Source organism: Choloepus didactylus, chromosome 5, assembly GCF_015220235.1.
Source record: "Choloepus didactylus isolate mChoDid1 chromosome 5, mChoDid1.pri, whole genome shotgun sequence".
Classification (NCBI taxonomy): domain Eukaryota; kingdom Metazoa; phylum Chordata; class Mammalia; order Pilosa; family Megalonychidae; genus Choloepus; species Choloepus didactylus.
In genome coordinates this window covers 7,104,587-7,127,528 of record NC_051311.1, presented here as the reverse complement: position 1 = coordinate 7,127,528, position 22,942 = coordinate 7,104,587, and the positions used below count along the sequence as shown (strand labels likewise).

Genomic DNA, 22,942 nt, shown 5'->3' with positions numbered 1-22,942 from the left:
TCCCCGTGGGTCCCAGTCTGTGCTTTTAGTGTGGGAGGTCTGTCTCCTCAGTTTCACATTAAACTTAGTCAAATAGCACTTTCTGGAGAAAGACTTAACTTTCCAGAGACTGGAAAACTCCAACCCGCTATCCAGGGCCCCCGGGCAAGTGAGGAGTAATTCAGTGTGTTTGTGGAGAAGGTCAGTGAGCCTTATGACCCCGTCCCCCAGGCCTGTCGTAAAGCCCAGGGGAGGGTCTCTGACCCATGATGCAGGGGCTTTTCTAATGATGGGGACCCTCCACCTGCCAGGCACGCTGCTTCATGCTCCTGCATAATGGAAAAATCCATGCTTGTCAACAGTTTCTTTTTCAGAGTTGGTAAGGGCCTTGTACTTCTTTGGTACTTAGACTCTAAGATCCCCTTTGCTTTCTATATACGTCCATAAAGAAATATGTTATAGTTGCAGTTAATTGCTCGCTGTCTACGTACTTCTTTCTGCAGCACTTAGCATGCTTGTATGAATTATGTTCTTGCTTGTGAAATGTCTCTGCCCCGGGCCCTTTGGCTGAAAGAGCGACTGGCTTTTTGGTTTGAACATCTGGATGGATAGTTCCCTTTACTGACTGGAGGTTGGAAAAGGATATGGAAATCAAGGGTATTTGGTTAAATTTAAGCTCCACAAGGGCAGAGTTCTTAGTTTGCACTGTTCACTTATGTATCCCCAGCACCTAAAATATTGCTTGGCATGAAGAAAACATTCAATATCATTTGTTCAATAAATGAATGAGTGAATACCCATTAGACATCTTCATGCTGATGTTATCAGGTGGTTTCGTGAATGTGTGAGTTTGGAGGACAGTGTAGACACTGAGGCTAGAGATACACATTTGAGAGTCATCATCACGATGGTGTTTAAATCCATGGAGTGGGTGGGATCACGGAGGGAGAGAGTATATTTATAGAGTAGGTTAGGACTGAGAAGCAGTTGTCAGAGAGGTAGTAGGAAAACAAGGACAGTGTGGTGTCATGGAAATCAAGAAAAGAGAATGTTTCAACAAAGAGGAAATGGTCAACTGTTTCAAATGCTGCCTGAGGGCCAGAAACCAGCCATAATCATAGTTATTTCTGGGCAGGTGGGGAAGAGGGAGGGACAGGAAGGGGATAGAGATGGGATTGGGGGAAGAACTTCAAAAACTTCTTTATGCCATATATATTTTATAAATATTCCTTTGTCCCTATTCAAAATTTAACAAAGAAAATGTAAAAATTACAAAATGATTTTACTCTCCGGGAATTTCTATCAAGTTTATAGATATGAGTTGTTTCTGTGTAAGAAGTTAATAATCTACAAATTAAACAAGATATAATAAACATGTCAAAAAGCAGGGTTGCAACATAAGAACATAACATTTTTAAAAATGCAGAATATTTTCTGATCTTTGCTTCTCTCCCTCACTTCCAACGTCTCCCTCAGATTCAATGGGTGATCTGATGGAGGATTAATCCTCTGATTTTCACTGAGAAGAGAGAAGCCAGCTCAGAGCACATCACCAAAGGCACATGCTGAGAACAGGCGCCCACATGCTCTGCTCTCCCTCCAGCCTGTCCTCTGAAAGGCCAGCCCCTCCACGGGTGTCATGGACCCACTGCGCCCCAGCCTTCTCAAAGGCTCCTTCCTGCACATTCTCTTCTCTCTTCTCCACCATCAGTTCGCTCCTCAGTACTGGGTCTTCTCTAACAGCACAGAAGCACTCTCCAGGGTCAGCTCTTGAAAAACAAAAAGTTTCTTGAGCCTACACTCCCTTCCACTATTTCATGCACAGTCCCCTTCTCCAGATCCTCCATTCCCATTCCTGCCACTCCAATGGACGTCCATCCCATCACTGTGCTGAGAGGCTCTAGCTCGGTTCACCAACGACGTCCATGTTAATTTCCTGAGAGTCAGACATGTGTACCCACAGTTCACTCATTTTCATTAATTTATAGTACTCCACATGAATACTCCACAGTATTCTGATACATGTCATTGTAATACTTATTTGCTGTTACAAGCAGCTCAGCTCTATGCAAGTTCTTCTAAAGTGTATTTCTAAGGAGTGGAATTGTTGATGGAAGGCGTGTGTGTTTTAAGATTTATTGGTTAATGCCAAATAGTCTTCCAAAGTGAGGGTTATAATAGACATTCCCTGTTGTAGCACAAAGAATATCTGTTACTCTGCTTCTCACTGAGACTTGATATTGTCAGACTTTACTTTTTGCTAATCTGATGGGCATGAAATTGTATTATTGTGGGTTTGATTTGTGTTTCTCTGATTATTAAGATTAACCATCTTTTTGTATGTATATTGACCATTGAATTTTCTTATTCTGTGAAGTTCCTGTTAAAGTTCATTTTTTAAATGCAGCATTTGTTTTCTTATTTATTAGTAGGAGTGTTTTAAAAAATATATTATGGATACTAATCTTTTGTTTGTTGTATGTGTTTCAAATATCTTCTCTTAATTCTTTGCCTTTCACTCTTTTTATGGTGCTTTTTGATGAGCCAAAGTTTTTTTTTTAATGTTACTGTAACAAATATCAGTCTTTTCCCCAGGGTTTCCACATTTGTGTTTTGTTAAAAAAAAATAGCACTGTTATATCTTGAAGTTTTCTAAAAGCTTTATATTATTGCCTGTCACATTTAGGTCTTTAATTCACTGGAATTGATTTTTGGTATTGGGTGTGAGGTGGGAATTCTTTTTCTTCTTTTTTTTTTTTTGGCCCTGTAACAATGCCCAAAGGTCAGAAGATAATTTATTGAAAAGGGTCTGTCCTAAATCGGGTTTCCGTGTATGTGTGTAGGCCAGATTTGGGGCATTTTGTTCTATTCTGTTAGATTATCTATCCTGGTGGACAATAGCACATTTAAAATTAAATGAATAATTTTAGGTAAGTTGTCTCATTTTTTTCTTCAGGAGTAGTTTGAATATTCTTCACTCTTTGCTCTGCCATATACATTTAAAAATAAATCTGCTCTATTGCACAAATAAACTCACCAGAGAGCTTATGGGATTTGTGGTAAAGACCATTGAGGGTAAAATTGATATATATCTTATTTTTTGTGTCTTCCAATTTATCAACATGAAATAGTTCTCCATTTACCTAGGCCTTCTATAATGTCTTTTAATAAAATTTTATAATTATATCCATAAAGGTCTTATACAATTTTATTAAATTTATCCCTAGACACTTTATTGTTTTTGATGGTAGGGTAAATAATATCTTTTTTTAAATTACATTTTCTGGCCACTCATTACTGGTTATAGAAATGCAGTTAATTGGTATATATTGATTTTGTAATCAGCAATCTTGCTAAATTTTTGTATTTATTTTAATAATTTATTCATAGATTCTTTGGGTCTTTCTATGTAAGCAGTTATAGCAGTTGTGAATAATTTCATTGCTGTTACTGTAGTTGTAACCCTTACAACATTTGTTTGTTTGTTCATTTGTTCATTTATTTTTGCTTCATTTGTTCATTTATTTTTGCTTCACTGCATGGTCGTATCTTCAGTACAATGTTAAGTAAAGCGGGGATAGCAAGCATCCTTGCCTTGTTCCTGATCTTAAAAGGGATGGATACAGCGTATCAATTTTACATATAATTTTGCTGTAGTTTTTTTGTAAGTTGATATTATCAGGCTCTTTCTTTTGCTAAGAGACAAAAAAAAGAATGGATTTTTAATTTCATAAATGTGGAGTTTTATGCATCTAAAAAGACATATGATTTTTTCCTTAATCTATTAGTGTGGTGATTTCATTAATTTTTAATGTTAAACCAAACTTACTGTCCTTGTATAAGCCCAATGTGATCATTTGTTCGTATTTTTTTTTCACTTATTGCTTCATTTAGTGTGTTGATATTTTGCTTAGGTTAATTTTATTCTATGTTTGTAAGTGGGATTGACCTCATTTTTCTTATACTGTCCTTGTTGGACATCAGGCTTCCAAAATTAAATCAAATTCACAAAATTAGTTGTCTGGAAGCATTTGTGTAAAAATGGAAAGATTTCTACATTGAACATTTGGAAATGTTAGGACCTTGTCCATTTACTTAGGCTCAAAAATTTGTTGGAATAAGGACTTAATAATATACATTTTACTGTTCTCATGTATTTTAATCCTGTATTTTAACCCTAGAATATTATTACTATTTTATCCATTTTTGTTCAATTTTCAAATATCACATTACTTTTTTTATATCTAGTTGACATTTTCACCTGGTTGTTTTTATGGCTTTTGTTCTTTGCGCATTATTTCTGTAAATATATTTAAGTTTACTTGATTTCTGTTCTGTTTCACAATTTCCAAATCTTCCATCTTCACAGGTCTGATGAGTGTTCATCTTCTCACACACGGTATGTCGTTTGCTGTCAGGTTTCTGGTTTCTGACTATGAACTCACATTTCTTTGCAGCTCATCACTGGGAATTCTTGGGGCCTGGAATAGAAGTGGGTCCCTGTAGAGAAGGTGTGTGATTGCCCTGCAGGCTCCCGGGTGGGCAGCCACTTCCACCCAGCCTCAGCGTGCAGAATTTCAGACCCAGTCAGTAAGGACTCGAGTCCCACAGCTTGGTGTGGACCATCTGGTGGCTGTGAATTCTCAGAAGGGATTTTCCTTTTCCTTCCCCAGACTTAGACCCAAGTTTCCAGGCAGGAAGCAGTTTCGTTTGCAGTGGGGTGAGCCAGGGCGGCAGGGTTTGGGGTGGCTGTCTCAACTTTTCTTACCCCGAAGGTGTGGCCCTTTGCACCCCAACTCTAATGGGCAGTCTCTGTTACTTAGAACCCCACTCTGGGGAGGCCCTGTCATTGCCTTTGCTCCTGCCCCATAGAGAGGCACAACCTGAAGCTCAGGTGCAGAGAGCTCGCGCGTGAAGGCAGCCCCGTCCTCCCCCCTGGGTCTCTGCATTCTCTTAAGTTTTGGTCTAATTGTTCCTTACATTCTTGTCAGCTTATTGATGCAGTTCCTCTATTCAGAATTTTTTTGTTTACAGCGGGAGGGAAAGTCAGAGTTCCATGATTTTTTTTAGAACATGCTTTTATGGTCTTCTTTGCCTTCAGTTATTTCTGGGACACCAATATACTTCTAGTGCATATCAAATGCTCAAAAAATATGGCTAAAGAAATTAATGCCGCTTAAAAAAAAACCAGAAATGTGCCAGTTTGGATGTATTATGGCCCCCAAAACGCCATTATCTTTGATGCAATCTTGTGGAGGCCAATGTATTAGTGTTGATTAGATTGGAATCCTTTGATTGTTTCCTTGGAGATGCAACTCAATCAGCTTTGAGTGAAATGTTTGATTGGATAATTTCCATGGAGGTGTTACCTCAACCCATTCAGGGTGGGTGTTAATTGGATCACTGGAGGAACTGAGAGTGACATTTTGAAGAGGAGCTGCAGCTGAGAGACACATTTTGAAGATGGCCGTTGAAAGCAGAGTGTTGCTGACGCTTTGGAGATACTAGCCCAGAGTTTGCCCCAACAGACTGATACAGAGACATTTTGGCGAATGCCATTTTGAAATGCAACCTGGGAGCAAGCAGACATCAGCCACGTGCCTTCCCAGCTAACAGAGGTTTTCTGGATGCCAATGGCCTTTCTCCAATGACAGTACCCTATTTTTGATGCCTTACCTTGGACACTTTATGGCCGTAAGACTGTAAATTTGTAACCAGATAAACCCCCTTTATAAAAGCCAATCCATTTCTTCGTATTTTGCAAATGGCAGCATTAGCAAACAGGAGCAAGAAATTTATTCTCTCACTGTTCTAGAGACCAGAAATCTGAAACCAAGGTGTTGGCAGGGCCCTGCTCCCTCTGGAGCCTGTAGGGAAACGTCCCTCCTGGCCTGTCAGGCTCCTGGTGGCCGGGTGCTCCTTGGCCGTGGAGCACAGCTCCATCTCCACCTGCACCCTCAAAGGTCATTCTCCGTCTCGACGGGCTCCAAATCCCTCTTCTTGTAGGGACTAGTCACCCTGGATCCAGGGCCCCGCCTAATTCATAGGACCTCATCTTCACTAATCACATCTAATGTCATTCTTTATTTATATGTTTATACTTCCAGTAGCAGAAATCCCTGAAAGCATTCATCTTTATAGGCATTTGTGTTTCGGAAGTATGTGGTGGTTAAATATTGCTAAACCAGCAGGGTAATGATTGTGGTTTGTTGGCTTATCTGATTAAATGATTGTTTTAATGATAGAAAAGTCATTATCTGAATCTTGACTTCTTGGCATTGCTTTGCCCCATGACCCCAGGCGGCCTTCCTGGCCCTGCCGCCCAGTTCGTTAAAGCTCAGCCACAGGAAAGATCAGAGAGAAGGTGCTGGAAAAAACTGCCCAAGACACGACTTCGGTCTCAGAAAAGCAAGTGCAAATGGCTCTCGGCTGCCCTCTGGAGACGCGCTAGAGAAACCGGCACTTTTTCTTCAGCTGGGGAGCAAGTTTCTAAATCTATTTTACTTTTAAAGCAGTATCTCATGTGATACTGTAGTACCCTTTTTTGCAGGCAAAGCAAATATTTTTTAAAGTATGCCTGATTTAGCTATTTTTTATTTTGGAAATGTATCAGTCAGGATTCAGGTAAGAAAAGAGAAATTAGGTATTTCAAACAGATAGAGATTTAATATAGAGATTTAGGCACTTACAGAACTCTTAGAAAGGCTGGAGGGGTGAAAGTCTGGGAAACCCGCACTGGCTTTCAAATCACTACCAGTCATTCCAACATTGAATATTGGTTTCCTTTTCCATTGATTTGTAATGCTTCCCTCATCCTACATCTACAATAAGGTTTATTTCAAGATATCTGTGTTCTGTTGTGGCTCTATGTCACTTTTTGGTTTAAACATTTTTTTTTATTACATTCAGTTTTATTGAAATACATTCACACACCATACAATCATCCATGGTATACAATCCGCTGTCCACAGTATGATAACATAGTTATGCGTTCATCACCACAATCTATCTCTGAACATTTTCCTTACATCAGAAAGAACCAGAACAAGAATGAAAAATAAAAGTGAAAAAAGAACACCCAAATCATCCCCCCATCCCACCCCATTTGTCCTTTAGTTTTTATCCCCATTCCTCCACTCATCCATACACTAGATAAAAGGGGTGTGATCCACAAGGTCTTCACAATCACACTGTCACCCCTTGTAATCTACATTATTATATAATTGTCTTCAGGAGTCCAGACTGCTGGGTTGGAGTTTGGTAGTTTCAGGTATTTACTTCTAGCTATTCCATGTATTAAACATTTTTAACATTAAACATGTTTCAATACCTGGTAAGTTTGGGTCCTTTCTTCATTAGTCCTCTTTCTCAAATTTTCCTTGTTTTTTTTTAGTCTTGCAGATATACTTTAAAATAGCTTTGCTTACTTCTTTGCTTCTACCCCAAAAAGCCTTCTTTGGAATTTTTATTGAAATGGGTTTATTGGAAAAGTATTCATGAATACTTTTCATGAGGAAAGCAGTGTCTTTATAATATTCAGTCTTTGTACTCAAGAACATTATCTGTTTCTTGATTCATTTATGCTTTATTTCATATCTTCATAAAGTTTTGTAATTTTATTTTTGTAAATTATATACCTTTCTTGATACAATCAACTTGCTTCCAGGTATTGTATTTTATTTCTTTAGAAAATGAAATCTCTTTTACCACATTTGGAAAAGTCTCTCATTGGCATATGATGAAACCATTGACTTTTTTACAACTTTATTGAGATATGATTTACTTGTCATGGAGCTCACCCATTTAAAGCTTATGACTCAATGGTTGAAGTGTGTTTACAGAGCTGTGCAACTGTCGCCATTGTCTGTGTTTCCTAGGGCTGCTGTGTCAAATGACCACAGACTAAGTGGCTTGAAACAACAGAAATCTATTGTCTTCCAGTTCTAGACGTCTGAAAGACCAGAAGCCCCAAATCAGGCTGTGGGCAGGGGGACCCCCTCTGACGGCTCTAGGGGAGAACTTCCTGCCTGTTCCCGGCTTCCAGTAGCGCCCCACTCCTGGGCATCCCAGGCTTCCAGATGCAGCTGCTCCTTCTTCCCTGTCGGTCTCCCCTGGGTCTGTCTGTCTGTCTGTGTCAGAATTTCCCCTTCATATAAACAAGACACCAGTTCCACTGGACGCGGGCCCACCCTAACCCAGGCTGACCTCCTCTCAGCCAACCACATCTCCAAAGTCCCAATTTCCAACTGAGGCCACACTCGTGGGACCGGGGTTAGGACTTGGCCATGTTTTTTCGGGGGACACAGTGCAACCCATAACAACTATAATTTAATTTTAAAACACTTTCATCCTACCTAATAGCAACTTTGCGCCTTTCATAGCCATCACTCCTCTCTCCCCACTTTCTGTGCCTCCTCCCCCACTCCAGTCCCCGGCAGCCACTAATCTATTTTCTGTCTCTATGGATTTGCCTATTCCGATGTTTTGTATAACTGAGGTCATGCAATATGTGATCTTTTGTGATGGACCTCTTTTACTTAGCCTGATGTTTTTGATGTGAAGCCATTGATTTTTATAAATTCTGTATCCAACCACTTTGCTGATTGACTTCCAAATCTGGAATTATCAGATTAAATTTTAATCCAATAATGGTCCTTTTCGTAGCCCTATGTCTCAAATGTGTATCTTTTTTTACTTGTGACTCAAGTTGTAGAATAATATTAAATAATAATCAAGATGGTGATCATTCTTATATCATTCCTGAATTTGGTGGGAATCCCCCTGGTACTTCACCATTAAATATAATCATGGCTTTTTATTTGAAATAGTTCATAGAATCCATCCCTTGTTGGAGCAGTGGGTTGGGAGGAGCTCCAACTGGACAGGCAAGTAGAAATGTAATGAAAGTTCAGTCTTGGTGTCTGGGGCAGGAAGGCAGATATAGGACATGTGTCTATGGAGAGGGCCAAAATTGCATCAAAGAAGTGAGGCAGAAAAGGGTTAACAAGATATCAGGGGTCCACAGCTCATGGGGAGGCTTTGAGAATCAGAGATGAACTTGAGAAACAGTGAGTCAGAAGGGATGAAACAGAGGGGATCTCAGTCTGAGGGGGTTTTGTGTGCCCCAGCACAGCTCTGCCTGGATTCACCAGGGGCCCTCTAGAAGCCCCAGGGGGCAGAGCCCACCCCTCAGCCCTGAGTAGGGGAATGGAGGGGGACTGGGTGTTATCCCTGCTCAACCGGAAGAGCCCGGTGCCGTGTGGCTCAGGCCTTGCTAACAGGCTCCGTGGGCTCTGAGGCTTCAGGAAGAGGAGCAGCCTGTCAGATGCAAGTAGAAAGAAGAGCACTTTATTAACAGTGTAACAATTCACCAACTGGGCAACACCAGGCAAAGGCAGATGTTCCAGAGCGGTCGGGGGGGCACTGGGAATTTATCGTGCAAAACAAGAAGGGACATGGCAGTTGCTCGGTGAGCTCTGTTCTAGCAGCTTATTGGAACTTGTCAGATATTGATTGGCCAGTGCTTAGGCCTCTTTCTCTTGTGCTTTTCCCTGTAAGTCTCCTCTCCACGCTGTGCATCCCTGCATCTGACAGCATCAGCGTGGAGTGTCCACCTCGTGTGTCTCCTTTGCCAGGAGCCATTTGGCAACCCAAGGTGTACAGGCAATTTCAAGTTCCTTTCCCAAACTGAAGGTGTAACCAAGAAGTTAGGATTTAACAAATGATTATGATTACTGAATGATTATACAGATATTTCTTTTTACTTTCTAGTATATTAGATGGAAGGAAACATTTGAAATTGCTAAGCTGTAATCCAGCTGCCTTGATCTCTGATAATGATTGTATAACCATGTAGCCTTTGTCTTGTGATTGTAAAAACCTTGTGACTGACCCTCCCTTGTACCCCCTTTTCCTGTTTTTCAACTTTAGAGTCTGACGATCACTAAAGACAGCCCTTAATGTTTATTAATGAAGGGCCTTGGGTCAGCTCAGAACTAACCCACCCCAAATCCCAAGCTGTCTTGCTAGACGGAGCTGGATCTAACCAAAATGGGCCCGCCTGACATGTGCAGTAGCTTAGACTTTAACCTATATGTGACCTATACCTCATTATAATACTAAAAATCACACCCATCACTATAGTAAGGCCACCATATTCTTACATAAGTTCTGTGACTAAGCATGTAATCAGCCTGCACATGCTCAATAATTAGATCACCTCTAACTTGTCATCTGGAGCCATTGTGCATTATCCTAAAACCTGCCCATCTTTTGAAACTATAAAACCCTCAGAGTCACTGCAGTTTGCGGAAGCAGATTTTTAGGCTGAGAGGCCATCTGATCTCCTGCTTTGCACCTAGCAGTAAACCCTTTCTCTCTCTGAAACCCTGAAACTTGTCTGAAAGTTGTCTTAGGAATTGGTCATTTGAGCATGTTGGTCAGAGAACCCCCCACTTTTGATCGATATCAAGACTATAGAAATTTAAAAAAAAAATCTTCCTTGACCAGCAGGAGGACTTCTTGGGCATTGCTGCGGAGACAAGCTGGCCTCTGTGTTGTGTGTCTGATCCGTGAGCTGTGCAGCTGAGCAGACGTAAGACCTGGGCGCCGTTCTGCCCTCTTCACTTCAATTGACCGATAGCGCGTCAGTGAAGGAGAGGAGCTCATGTGGCTCGATTGGGATTGCAAGGCGGAGTTTAATAAGGTTTTTAGTAAACCTTCCTATAATGGGATGCTAAAACGAGACTCTTGGCATCTCAGTTTCATCTGGATCCTGAAGGTGGAGGACAAAATCCTGGGCAGAGCCCCCCACCTTTGAAAGGGCGGTGCTTCGCCACCTGGGCAGGGTGTGCCATGACCGCCCGAGAAGCCAGCACGGGCCCTTCACCCACCTCCAAGGAACGCAGGCCGCCCGAGCGCTTGGGGAGAGGAGAGCCTGGCCAGCGGACAGCGTGGGGGCAGCAGGACGCCGAGCTGGCCCCTCAGTGGGCAGGGAGGGGAGTTCTCATCGCAGAGCCCAAGGCTGTGTGTCTGTCCCTCTCCTCCAGCCCTGACTGCTGGGTGATGTCAAATTGCAGAAAGGAAAACAAGCCAGTCCCACCCCTCTCCTCCGCCACAGCCGCCAAGTCTGAGGGCAGCCAGCAGCCGGAACCAGGAGAACAGAACGCGCTGGTGTCACTGTATTACTGTTTTTACGATGGCTCTTTCTAACTTTCTCTTTTGTTGTTATTGTTGCGTTGTCATCTAAGTTAAAAAATAATTAAAAAAAAAAAGCCATGACAGTTTCCTGAAGGTTCTAAGAGAAGAGAAACAAGACCAGAGGCCAGAGGGCAAATCTGCAGGGGTGGTGGAGAGAACCAAGAAACCTGCCTCCTGCTTCTCTCCTCCTGAGTCCTGCCGGCTCCAGAAACACTAGAAGAGCCTCGGAAACATCCCCGGAGGTGAGGAGAGAAGCCGCCGTTGTGCTTTGGCCTGGCCGTTGCTCTGCAGAATGTCCAGAGCTTTTCTCCTTCCCGAGCCTGGCGGCCCTTCCCACGCAGAGTCCAGCCCCGGGCGTCCTGCGGGGGTTAGGTTAGTTCCCCGGAGGGGGCTCTGGGGGTTGTCCCCCAGGACGTGAGGCTGGCCGTGGCCACCCGAAAGGCCCCCCACCCTCTCATGGCTCCCTGTTTAGGGCACTCTTCTCTGGCTGATGTGAAACCTTTATCTTGTTTTTTTTGTTTTTTGTTTTTTTGTTTAAGAGTAAAAGAAATCCAGCATACTCTGAGCATAAAAATTAGTGTGCAAATAGCAAAGTGACCCCAGAAGTGTGTTTGCATGATGTAGGGAGAACACAGCAGCAGAAGGTGGGGCAGGGGTGCCGGCTCCCCGAGCCCCTGGATCCGGGCTTGAATGACACGGTGACAACGGCGGTAAATGCTGAGATTTCACACTCGCTGGGGGCTGGCTGCGCTGTGGAACAAACTGCCTGCATTATCCTATTTGATTCTCACACAGTTCAGAGCCGATTACTGCTAGTCCCATTTTACAGATGATAAACGGAGGCACAGGGCATAGGAAACGTGTTCCAGGGCCTGGAGCTACCCGGCAGCTGAGGGGGTCTCCAGACCCCTCCAGGGCCGTGACGGGTGGGCGGGCGCAGCAGGGGCGAGGCCGGGGGCCTGGGCCTCGGGGGTGTCCCTGCGGAGCCTCGGGGCGGACGAGAGGCCCACCTTGAGGACAGAAGACGGGTGCCAGGTCCTGAGGAGCCTCTGGCCCACCAGGCCAGGGGCTGGACTTGACCGAGCAGGAGACGGGGAGAGCCACATCTTAGGGTTATCGCTCTGGCCGCAGTGGGGAGACTGGACAGAGGGACAGGGGAGAGGCAGGGAGGCCAGCTAGGAGGCTGCTGCCCCGTCCAGGAGAGTAAGGAAGGGCTAGGACAGCGGGGCACGGGGACGGAGGTGCTGGGCTTGGAGCAGATCTGGGAGATTTGGTGAGTCGGGGAGGGAGAGCCGGGGCTTACAGCGACCACTGGGCTTCTGGGTTGTGCTGCGGCCCGCTGGGGGAGTCTAGGGGGGCAGTGACCACGCTGTGCTCTGTGGGGACCTGTCGAGCCTGGGATGCCCGGGAACAGACATCCCGGGCACTGGTGGAGCCTGGCAGAGTGTCCGAGTCAGGGACCCAGACAAGCATAAATGATAAAATCTGCATAATCAATACTGTCCTTCAAAATCACTAAATTTCAATAGCTGACCATGTGGTATAGTTCATTCTAGTTTCACTCTTTAATTCTGTTGCATAGTCAAATACAGAGATTTTCTTTAGTGCAGTGTGTATTATGTTCCTAGCCTAATTCTTAATTCTACCTCAGTATAATATATATGTTATTATAGTATTTGAGTATATAATATGGTATAATATTATTTTTCTCAGTTTACTCATATTCCTCATATATTAGAACAATTTTACTTTGTAACTCTGACTCTTTGAAATATACTATTAAGCATATCAGCAGATAGTAGGTTTTACCGTATTTCCTATGTGTGCATGGCCTAAATGGGTTACTAGTGCACAAACAACAAAAATAAAACCATTCTTCTAGAATTCCTGGAAAAGTCCAAAATGGGCAATGTGGGTTTGCACGTCAGCATTGAAAATGAGATTTTTATATGCTGGAAATAAGTAGCCTCATCCACTTCTAAGGCATTTGTTACTTGTTTGGTTATTTTTAAAAACAATTATTTATTTTAATTGTGGTAAGATACATATGACATAAAAATCATTTTCACCCCTTTAGGTGGACAATTCTTCGACATTAGTGCACTGCCATTCTGTGTAACTGTTTGGGGTTTGAGATACCATTCTTCCAAGGAATGACAGAAGATGGACATACCTAAGGACTTTTTTTCCCACCAGCTCTATCCCAAACCATTGACAGGATTAAGGGACCATTGACATTTACATCTTTTTTACATATTCAGTATTTTACTGTCTTCCCATCTGGAGGGAGATTGAAATGGGACATTCACTAATGATGATGTGAATTTGCCATTAGGGTTTACTATTATTCTTATTTGCATGGCTGATACAGTTAGATGAATATATCATGCTTTGTGTTTTATGGGATAATACCATTTTAGATTGCCTGATATTTTAGAATATCTTCTAATATAAATGTTATTTACCAAAAATTATGTGCATGTTAAAAAAATAAAAATAATTTTAGGAGACAACAGCTTAGATGACACACTAAATGGTTTCTGGTGCCACTAGCTTAGTGTCTGATTTTTATTGCTTTTCTCTCCCCAGCAATTCTTTGAGGTGGAAGAAGAGACGGCTTCTATGCAGGACTCAACATCTGTCAGAATTAATGTTTTATTAAGAAAGCTGAAGGAGAGAGAAGAAATTATTAAGGAATTAAAAGATGAGCTAGACCAATATGAAGATTTTGGCTTTCAAAAATTTGTAAGTTTCAAGACAAAGAATAGTTAATTTTAGCATCTGTAAATAAATTGATAATGAGCTAAAAGCTGGGGTTAGGAATAAAGGAAATTCAATAGGTTCATCTTGGACATCTCTACCCCCCAAAGCAAAAGCCAGTCCAACCCTTTTCCACTTGCTGGCAGATTCTAGAAAACCCATAATAGTTACAAGTAGGAACATTTTAGCGGTTCCCAATTTTAAATTTGCAGTGAAAATAAAATAGTCTGCCTTCCACTGCAAAAGTTTTCCCAGTTGCAAAGAACACAGGAATTTGTTTGTTTTTAATGCTGAAGACTGCCAGATCGTTTGAAGGATGAAGCGCTCATTTCCCCAAGTCAGAGGCTCCCCAGAAGCCAGCTTGGAACAGGATGAACTTCAGGTCGAAATGTCAAGAAGGAAAACTCCTTTCTCCCAGCTCCCCCTGATGCCGGGGTCCCGGAGCTGCTTTACCGGTTAGATGAGGGACGGATGTGGGTGGGAGCAGAGGAGAGAGGGACGAGAGCCTGACCTGCCAGGAGGGGGAACCCTAAGGGTTCTGGAAGGTGTGGAAGGTGTGGGCCCTGAGGGCGAATCTCAGAGCAGACCAACGGATTGCTCTAAGAAGAGTTGATGGATTGATGAGGGGACACTAGTGGAGATGCTGGGGCCCAGGGTAATAAAAACCTATTGAACATCAAGTAGCGGATGCTTCACCCTTGGCATCGTTCCCACTGTCCCAGCCCGGATTCCAGGTCAGGAAGCAGGAGTGGGGTGTTGGAGGCACTTCCAAGGGGCTCCAGAGAGGAGGGCAACGATGGGGTATGTCCCATCAGGAGGTGGAGCTTTAACTCCAACAGTAAGAATTCAAGGTGGTAATTAAGATGCATATACGATGTATAAGTATATTATAATAATGTACAGATTATAATAATTTACTGATGTATTGATACATGTTTATGTATACATGTTTGTGTATTCATGTTTATGTATATGTATATGCATAATTCTGTATACATATGTGCATACATATATGTTTATATTTGTATATATGTTTATGTATATGCATTATTTATATATGCATATAAATACTGACATGAGCATATATAGATAGGCACAGAGAAAGTCTGGGAAGTTACAACATCAAAATGTTGCTTTTAAATGCAATGCTCAATCCCAAACCACAATTCTTATTCAAAACTGCAAGGTTATATGAGACAAAGAGTTGTTTACTAGAGAGACAAGGAGCTTGTTTACTAAATTGTGAAGGAGTGTTTGCTTTGTTAATCTATTAGAATTCTTCATGTTCAAAAAAAAAAATCCAGCATTTTCTAAGCCACATAATTTTCAGTATCACTAACATATATCTAATAAAATTGATTAATTCTTTTTATATGTTCTGATTGCAAAAATCCAATTTTTGTTTTTATTTTCTTTAATGTTTTTCTGGGTATCTACATCTACTCTTTTATTTTGGAGAACCCAGTTCAATAAATAAAGGCAAAAAAAAAAAATCATAGCTTTGGCTTGTAACCCTGCTTTGGTCAAAGACATTCTCCAGAGATGAGGCAAAGAAATGTTGTTTTGATTCATTTGTTCCCACTTGTGAGATGCAAAGTGAGAGCTGCCTAACCAAGGTGCAGGGCTATGAAAAGGATACCTGATGAATTGAGTTCTTTGAAGAAAATCAGCATATAAATTCTAGTTATCATTATGAGGGAAAGCACAAGTTCTAAGGACCATCTGGATTTCGATCTAGGAAATGGACCGAACACAGATCTCTTGGCTCTAGAAAGCAGTCTGAACTGAGCTCCTGCCACCAACGCATGAGACCCTTCTTGACGTGCTTGCACCTCTGAGTGTTCTCCACCAATTGATCTGTCTGTGGCAGGCGCTTTGTGAGGGGGACAGTAAGTGCCCCCACCCCCCACGCCCCACTCATGTGTAAGCCCTGGGGTGGCACCCAGAGGCCCTTGTCCCCAAGGAGCCCACATAGAGGTTCTGTAAACAACCTTCTTCCTCAGATCTGAGGAAGGCGAGCACCTTCAGATTAGCTGGGTGCATAGGTTTTTCCCACTTCTGGGGACCCCAAGAAAATACGGGTCTCTCATCTTGACCAAAGACAATGCAGAACCTGGATGGTGTACATTTCAAGAGCACAGGCATGGGCACCACAAAAGGAGATCAAGAATTAGACAAAATAAACCTATGGAAAATATGTTTTCTAGTTCTCTAAGAAGACCCCTGAAGTTCTAGATGATGTAGCTGCTTTTTTGATTTGAAAGTTCAACTTGCCCAACTGCCCCCTCTAGTGGGAGCACATGGTACTGTACTGTACTGTACAGGACTGACACACTCAGTGCTGAAACTAGATTGGGAACACAGCGTTTAGAGAAACAATTTGAAAATTACAAAGTAGCAATGAAAATACATTGAAAAAAACTTTAAATAAATTAAGCAATAGGAAGACACTGTTCTCATCAATAGTCGAATTGCAAAAATGACTTACAGCTCATAAGAAATCGTACTTTTCTGAGGCTGCCTTTGCGAGATATCTGGCAAGAATGCAACAGGAACAGGAAAGTCTAATGTAGTTAAATAAGCAGCTGGTTTAAAATGCATTTATGACAACATGGAAATCAGAAAAAGAAGCTCTTCGAGTTACTGAAGCGTCAGGTCCAGATCAGAACGTGCTTTGTGTTGCGTTTTCCCAGAGTGACTTCATTAAAGGGGATGAGCCTTTCAGGTTTTATTCTGTGGGAAACCAATGTGAACTAACTGCATAACACTGTAATTATCAGGTTCGTGCTTTATGCCAATAAATCCTTTGGAGAATATGAAGGAGCTAAGCCTGTCAAGGTACAGATGTCTCTGTGTGTGTGTGTGTGTGTATTTTAATTTCAAGTGGAGCATTCATTTTGAATAGACTTTTTGTGGCGTCTTTCTCACCCCAACATGGAGGAGCCTTGCAGCCATCGGGCACCCGCCCTCCATGGGTGAGCATGTCTGCTTGTTGCTGACAACTCTGAAACAGAGCTGTCATTCAAGGACATCAGCTCTGCAGGGCCCCGTGGCCCCAGGGAGCCACTTTGCCGCTTGTCACTCATTGGGAAAGCACCTGCTCTTCCCTCTGGAGTTGTCGTGGGCGCAGCAAACAGCAGAACCCTATTCCATCGCCAGGATCGAATTGAGAAGTACGTGGAGGCTGCAGAGTCATGGTACCAGAACTCGCATAAGGGAAGCTGCTAAGAGGGCACATACCTAAACCAGTATTTCTCAGACTTACCCCACCTGGGGGTCTTGCTAGGCTGCAGAGCCTGGCAGAGCAGGCCTGGGACAGGGCCTGAGATTCTGCATTTCCAGCAAGCTCACAGGGGGTGCTCAGGCCCCTGGTCCACGGACCTCAGTTTGAGTAGCAAGGCTCACCTGCTTTCAGGAATGCTTCTTTCAAGATTCACTTGGGGATTCTGAAGCTTGGGAACCCAGTTTGTTCTGCACATTTTGTGGAGAGTCACAAGAGAAAGAGTACATAAACCAATTTACTAAATTCTGTTTTTAATTGACAAGGAACAGTTATTATTTAGGGAAGCTGCCTGACGTGGCACAAATTTTCCCAGTATGATAGGAAAACTTTATGTTGGCAAGTTCTGTTATACATTTAATATTCCAGAATGATCACAGATCCCACGCCATCTCTCTTGGAGTATAATGTGGCTTTAAATAGCTGCATCCCAGCTAACCGCCTTTTAATGATCTCCTTCCTTCTTAGCCTTGTTTTACTAATGCAGCTTATTTTCAAGAAACCTCGTGGTTTAAGCAAACCGAAACGAGGGCCGTGGGCAGATGGTGGGAGGGACACCACCACAAAACCTGCTGCTCAGAGTGTAACAGATGATGGGAGCTGCAGAACTGTCCCTTTGTTCATTTTGCTAATGAGTGTCCTCATTGCTGTGGGAATCTGAATAGCTAATTACTTGCAATTCCTGCAGCTGACAGACGGTGGGGCCAGAGCTAAGGGTTAACTTTCCAAGAGCAGGGAGGTAGTCTGCTGTGGGGGAGAGATAAACCCTTGAGTTCAGCGTGCTTTCCTTGTTTGATGCTTTCGTACATGGAGATTTTTTTGGAAGATGTGTTTAGATATTAGTTGCTACCACTTACAGATTTTACACTTCACCTGGTTAATTCAAATAGTTCCTGTTTGGTTTATGATAATTGGTGGCCATGTCATCCGCTATGGATACTCATATTCTACCACTGTTAAGAAAGGTAAACGTAAGTCTAGTGATGCCAGTATTTCTTTTAAGGCTTTTTAGTCTATAATTATACTCTGTGATGGTCTCAAATTGAACAATGCTTTAGAAGAAATAAATGACTGGGATTCTTCCTTTATCAAGAAAAACAGTTTCAATTATTAACTACTTACTAGATTCGTCAGTTCTGATTGGTTATGAATGAATTGGGCTCAAATAATTCAATTGAAGTGGCGAATCAAAGTCATGAAGATTTGTAGTCGAGCTTAATGCAAAATTTAGTAAAATTGATTTAAATATTAACTGTGATATAACCAACTACATTAGTAAGTTGCTTATTTTCTAAGGTTTTATTATTGTAGCACACAACATTTTAGCTACTTATTTTCCGTTCAAACCACTGTGATCACAGAGGGGAACATTTTAGTAGCTTACTTCCTGATAGCCCTAAATGTGGGTAAAAATACAATTCCAATTGGAAATCAGAAAATTGGGAAGCATGTTTGTTTGTTTGTTTGTTCTTGTTGTTTAGGGGAGATTTTATTCTTATTTGCAGTCACAGAAACTATCAAAAGAGTAGGTTATAATTATCTGAAGATTAATAGCCAAAAGTATTTCTAGTGCTGATGATAATTTTGAAGCAAGCTGTATAGAGCCTTCTAACTCTTTTAGCCCAATTATAGAATGAGTTTTAACTCTTTAATATTTTGATTCTGCATAATCAGTTTAATATCTTACCACGGTTGAAGTATAAAATTCTGCACCAGCTTCCACAATCCATTACATCTTTTTTTTTTTTTTTTTAATGTGTGGCAGTAAAATCTAGACAGCCATAAGGGAGTATATTCAGATGTTTTCAATGGCTTTGAAACAGACAAGCAGAAGAAGAAGAAAAAAGAGTGGCTGTCCCAATAAGCTTCAATTGCGTAAGAAAAAGCCCCCACCATAATGGACGTGGCAAGATTTAAACAAAAGACGCACATAATAAAAATGTAAATGAGTTTGCTTTCCTAAAACTATAACTTTAAAGTCTTTTGTTGTACGTTATCCTGCAACCTTCTTACAAGGTAATCGCTGTTTGCATAGAGATTTAAACCGAAGTCCTCAATAGCATTAAACGGCTGCACAGCGCAAGTGTGACAGGCATGCAAAGCCATGTTAATGTCGCGAATATGAATTGCCACTGGGTGGTTCCTGCACCAAGCAGAAAACCAACTGCGTGGATATCCGTGTGCCCGATGGACGCCATACGGCTCCCAGCCTGGAAACGCCACCACTTTGACATGTGATGTGTGTCTCTTGACATTGGCAGCGCTCACAGCTAATGCTGGGAGAGCCACAAAGGCACGGAGCCCCCCTCCTCGGCCGTGCACTCTGACACCCCCCGGTGCTGCCCGTCCACGGTCCCCCAGCCTGCCTGGTTACGGGCCGACGGCGCTGCAGACACACACAGAGGGAAGTGTGGGTGGAGGGCCCCAGCTGCCTGCCCGGACGCAGCCTCCGTAAAGAATTGACCTCGATGATGAGGGCAGGCGAACAGTATGATATGCATTATTCCTGTCAATAAAATGTCCCCATGGGCTGTGGTCTTTGTACATAACGTTCTGCAGCCTTTCTTCCAGCAAAGCTCTGTTTAGCCCCTTTCCTTTTTGCTATTCATATTATAAGTGTGTAATAGAATTCAGAAAATTATATCATAGCTCTTCTGCATCTGTATTGTCTTTGTGCCGCGTATTCAAATCCTTGGCTCCCTGCTTAGGAATATGGAATTCCCTGTCTTTCAGGAATCCTTTGGCAGAGAGGCCAGCTCTTCAAAAACAACCCCAGAAAAGGAAAATTTGGAATACAAAGTGGAAAACGAGAGGCTGCTTCAAGTCATTTCAGAGCTCGAGGAAGAACTGCAGTTCAGTCTGAAAGAAAATTCAGTCTTAGGTAACATTTTCAAGTCGGTTTTGAGAAAATCTATGCATTAGACGTGTCATAAAATTCATAAATGTGTTTTTCCCCAAATGTTGCATGTGTGTTTGGTTCTCTACATGCCTAATTATATTTAAAAGAGCAACCCGCTAGGCATCCTTGATTCTTAAGATAGTTTATTTAAGAAGAGTTAAATAAATCACCGTTTATTTGCCTGAGACAGAGGTATCTGTGGTTGTACTTCTGAGCTTTCTTTTCAAGCCAAGCAATGGCCTTTATAAAAATGTTCTATTCAGTATTCTACTTCATTTAGAAATCTTATACATGGATAAAAACTTTTGCTGATTTCTGTTTCATATGCTTATGAAAATTTGTCATATTTAAATATGAATATGCATGTTGGGATATGCTTTGTGGGGAAACAGCCTTTCAGAAAAATATGGTACTGCTTGCTACTTAATTACCTTTCATTTCTGATACAAATTTACATACAGATTTTCATTTGTACACTCTCAACCCCCACTATAAATACCATAAACATTGATGGGTAACAGTTGCCTTTACATCGCCACAGTTGGATTGCTTTAATGTATTTTTTCCATTTGCTGTTATCTTTGTACTGAGGATGATGATATAATGTTGCTCTTAAGCTGCAGTATGAAAAGCAGTGAGTAGCAATAAAAAAAAAAATAATAGGGAAGCTTGGAAGAAATCAGGTAAGTTGCAGTATCCCTTGAACATAAAACTGTACCACGCCCGTGTAGTTTCGTTTCTCTTCCGAGGTGGTATCGTAGTGCATTTTCAGGTCTTGGTAGTTCTTACAGAGTCCTAGAGTGCCACCTGCTAAAGTTCTTTGTACTGGCGGTCCCTGCAGCAGAAATGCCCGTCGCTGGTATCTAAGAAAAGCTCTCGGCCCTCAGCCACCCTTGGATCTTGAACTTAGGTCTTCCTTCCTCTCTGACCAGCCATCCGAGCAGCGGGAAGGAGGCTGTGAAGGTCAAGGGCAGTTGAAGGTCACAGGCCTGTTCTGCTTGCTGGAGGCGTGGGGTCTGCCCCGAGCACGTCGCCTAGATGCGAGTTTGGATGCGTGTCATTTCATGGTCGACCTTTCTCTCCTTTTGTTTTCAGAAGATGAAATTATCAGTCTGAAAGAGGTGGCCGAAAAGGATCATAGAACTATTCAGAAGGTACTGTAACTTTTTTACATTGATGAATGACTCGTCTTTAAATCGAAATGTCAGCACAATTGGCGAAATCACACTGTGTCCGGCTTGTCTTGGCATGTCGGCAAATGTTGATTTATGTATTTAATCTCTCCCCATTGTGCGGGTAAAATGCCAGATAATAAATAAGAAGCATGCCTTGGAAACTAATTAATGTATGGACGCTTTTTAAAATTTGAGATAATTGAGCATCTACTTTTTGCTAGGAAGGAACCTAAAAATTACATTACATAGGAGGTCCCAAGATGGGCTTGTGGTGGTGGGAAAACTATAGCATTAAGAATGAACTGACTTATATTCGGATCAGAAGTGGTTCATGTTCATTTTTCCCTCATATGAATGAACTGGGCTTATGTCACCCAGTAAACGTGTCTTCACAGCAGGGAATTCTTTTGGTATCACAGAAATCAGGATTTCCTAGGGCATCTAATGCAGCGGGATCGACGCAATCCCTGCCTGCTCGCCTTTCATGCAGTTGCCAGCTGTCTCGGATGCTGGTATGTTCTTACAGCTCAGTGCGTGCCTGGCTCACATAAAAGTGCTCCTTGAGTGATTCACAGAATGAGAATATATTTAGACGACATAAAATTTATCAATGAAAATACCCAAAGTTTTCCAAATAAGCATAAATGTTTTCCAGTAACAGAATTGAGTATCAATTTTAAGATTTCAATTAATTAAAGGTTTTTGTTAATTAAAAAATTCAATTCCTCACTCTTACTAGCTCTGTTTCAGGAGTTTAAATAGCCATGTGTGCCTAAGTTTAAGTTCAGATTTCAGCCAGTTCTGATTTTGCAGCTTAGGATATTCTTGGAATTGAGATAGAATTACTTCAAAGTAATATTTTTTAAAGAAAGGGTTTTGTGACAGATCAGGTTAGGAGGTGCTTCATATGATAATTGAATCCTTCACAGGTTTTCCGAAAGAGGTTCCATTTTTAGGGCTTCACCCCATTTGCAACGGGGGCAGCACAAACCCTGTTCCTACCGCAATTACAGCAGAGTCGGAGCAGAAGAGTTTAACCTCCTTGGCATCAACCAAGGTTAAAATCAAAATCTCAGCTTTCTAACCTCTCTTAACATCTTATCAGGGATCCATCACCAGGTTCTTTATTTAAATGCTTCTTCTAAAGTTGTTCATTCTACACTGCTACGGGCAGGGTGAGTTGCGTAAGCTCACAGCTCTGTATAAGGAGGACTACAAAAAGAGATTAAAGCAAAACATCGCACCATTAAGTCACCAATCAAGAAGGAAGGCACCTGGTGCCAGCTTAAATATTTCAATTAATAGCACTTCAGCTTTCCAGATCTGCACTGCCCCGTGGTAGCTACCCAGACACTTGCAACGTGGTGAGAACAGCCAAGGACCTGAATTTTAAACTATATTTAATTTAATTATTTTCAATTTAAATATGAAACAGATACCCATTTCAGTTATTGGAAGTTATATATATATATATATATAATCTTGAATAACTTGGGGATGTAAATCTTTCTCATCTATATAATTTTATGTAATCTAAACACAGATAAAACATTTCCGATGAAAATTTAGCTCCCAAATTGAGATGTGCTATAAGAGAAAAATAGTGCACTAGATGCCAAAGACATAGTATAAAACATGTGAAAATGCTCA

The 22,942-nt window shown here is 41.9% G+C and overlaps 1 protein-coding gene across 1 annotated transcript in view; it reads left to right on the top strand.

The window, feature by feature from the left end:
- C5H10orf67 (chromosome 5 C10orf67 homolog) overlaps window positions 1-22,942 on the top strand; it is a 68,976-nt gene that overhangs the window by 15,873 nt on the left and 30,161 nt on the right. Inside the window, exons 4-6 of the mRNA XM_037837691.1 lie at window positions 13,768-13,923; window positions 19,952-20,099; window positions 21,213-21,271. Coding sequence (XP_037693619.1) covers window positions 13,768-13,923; window positions 19,952-20,099; window positions 21,213-21,271 — 363 coding nt within the window. The remainder of the gene's footprint in view (window positions 1-13,767; window positions 13,924-19,951; window positions 20,100-21,212; window positions 21,272-22,942) is intronic.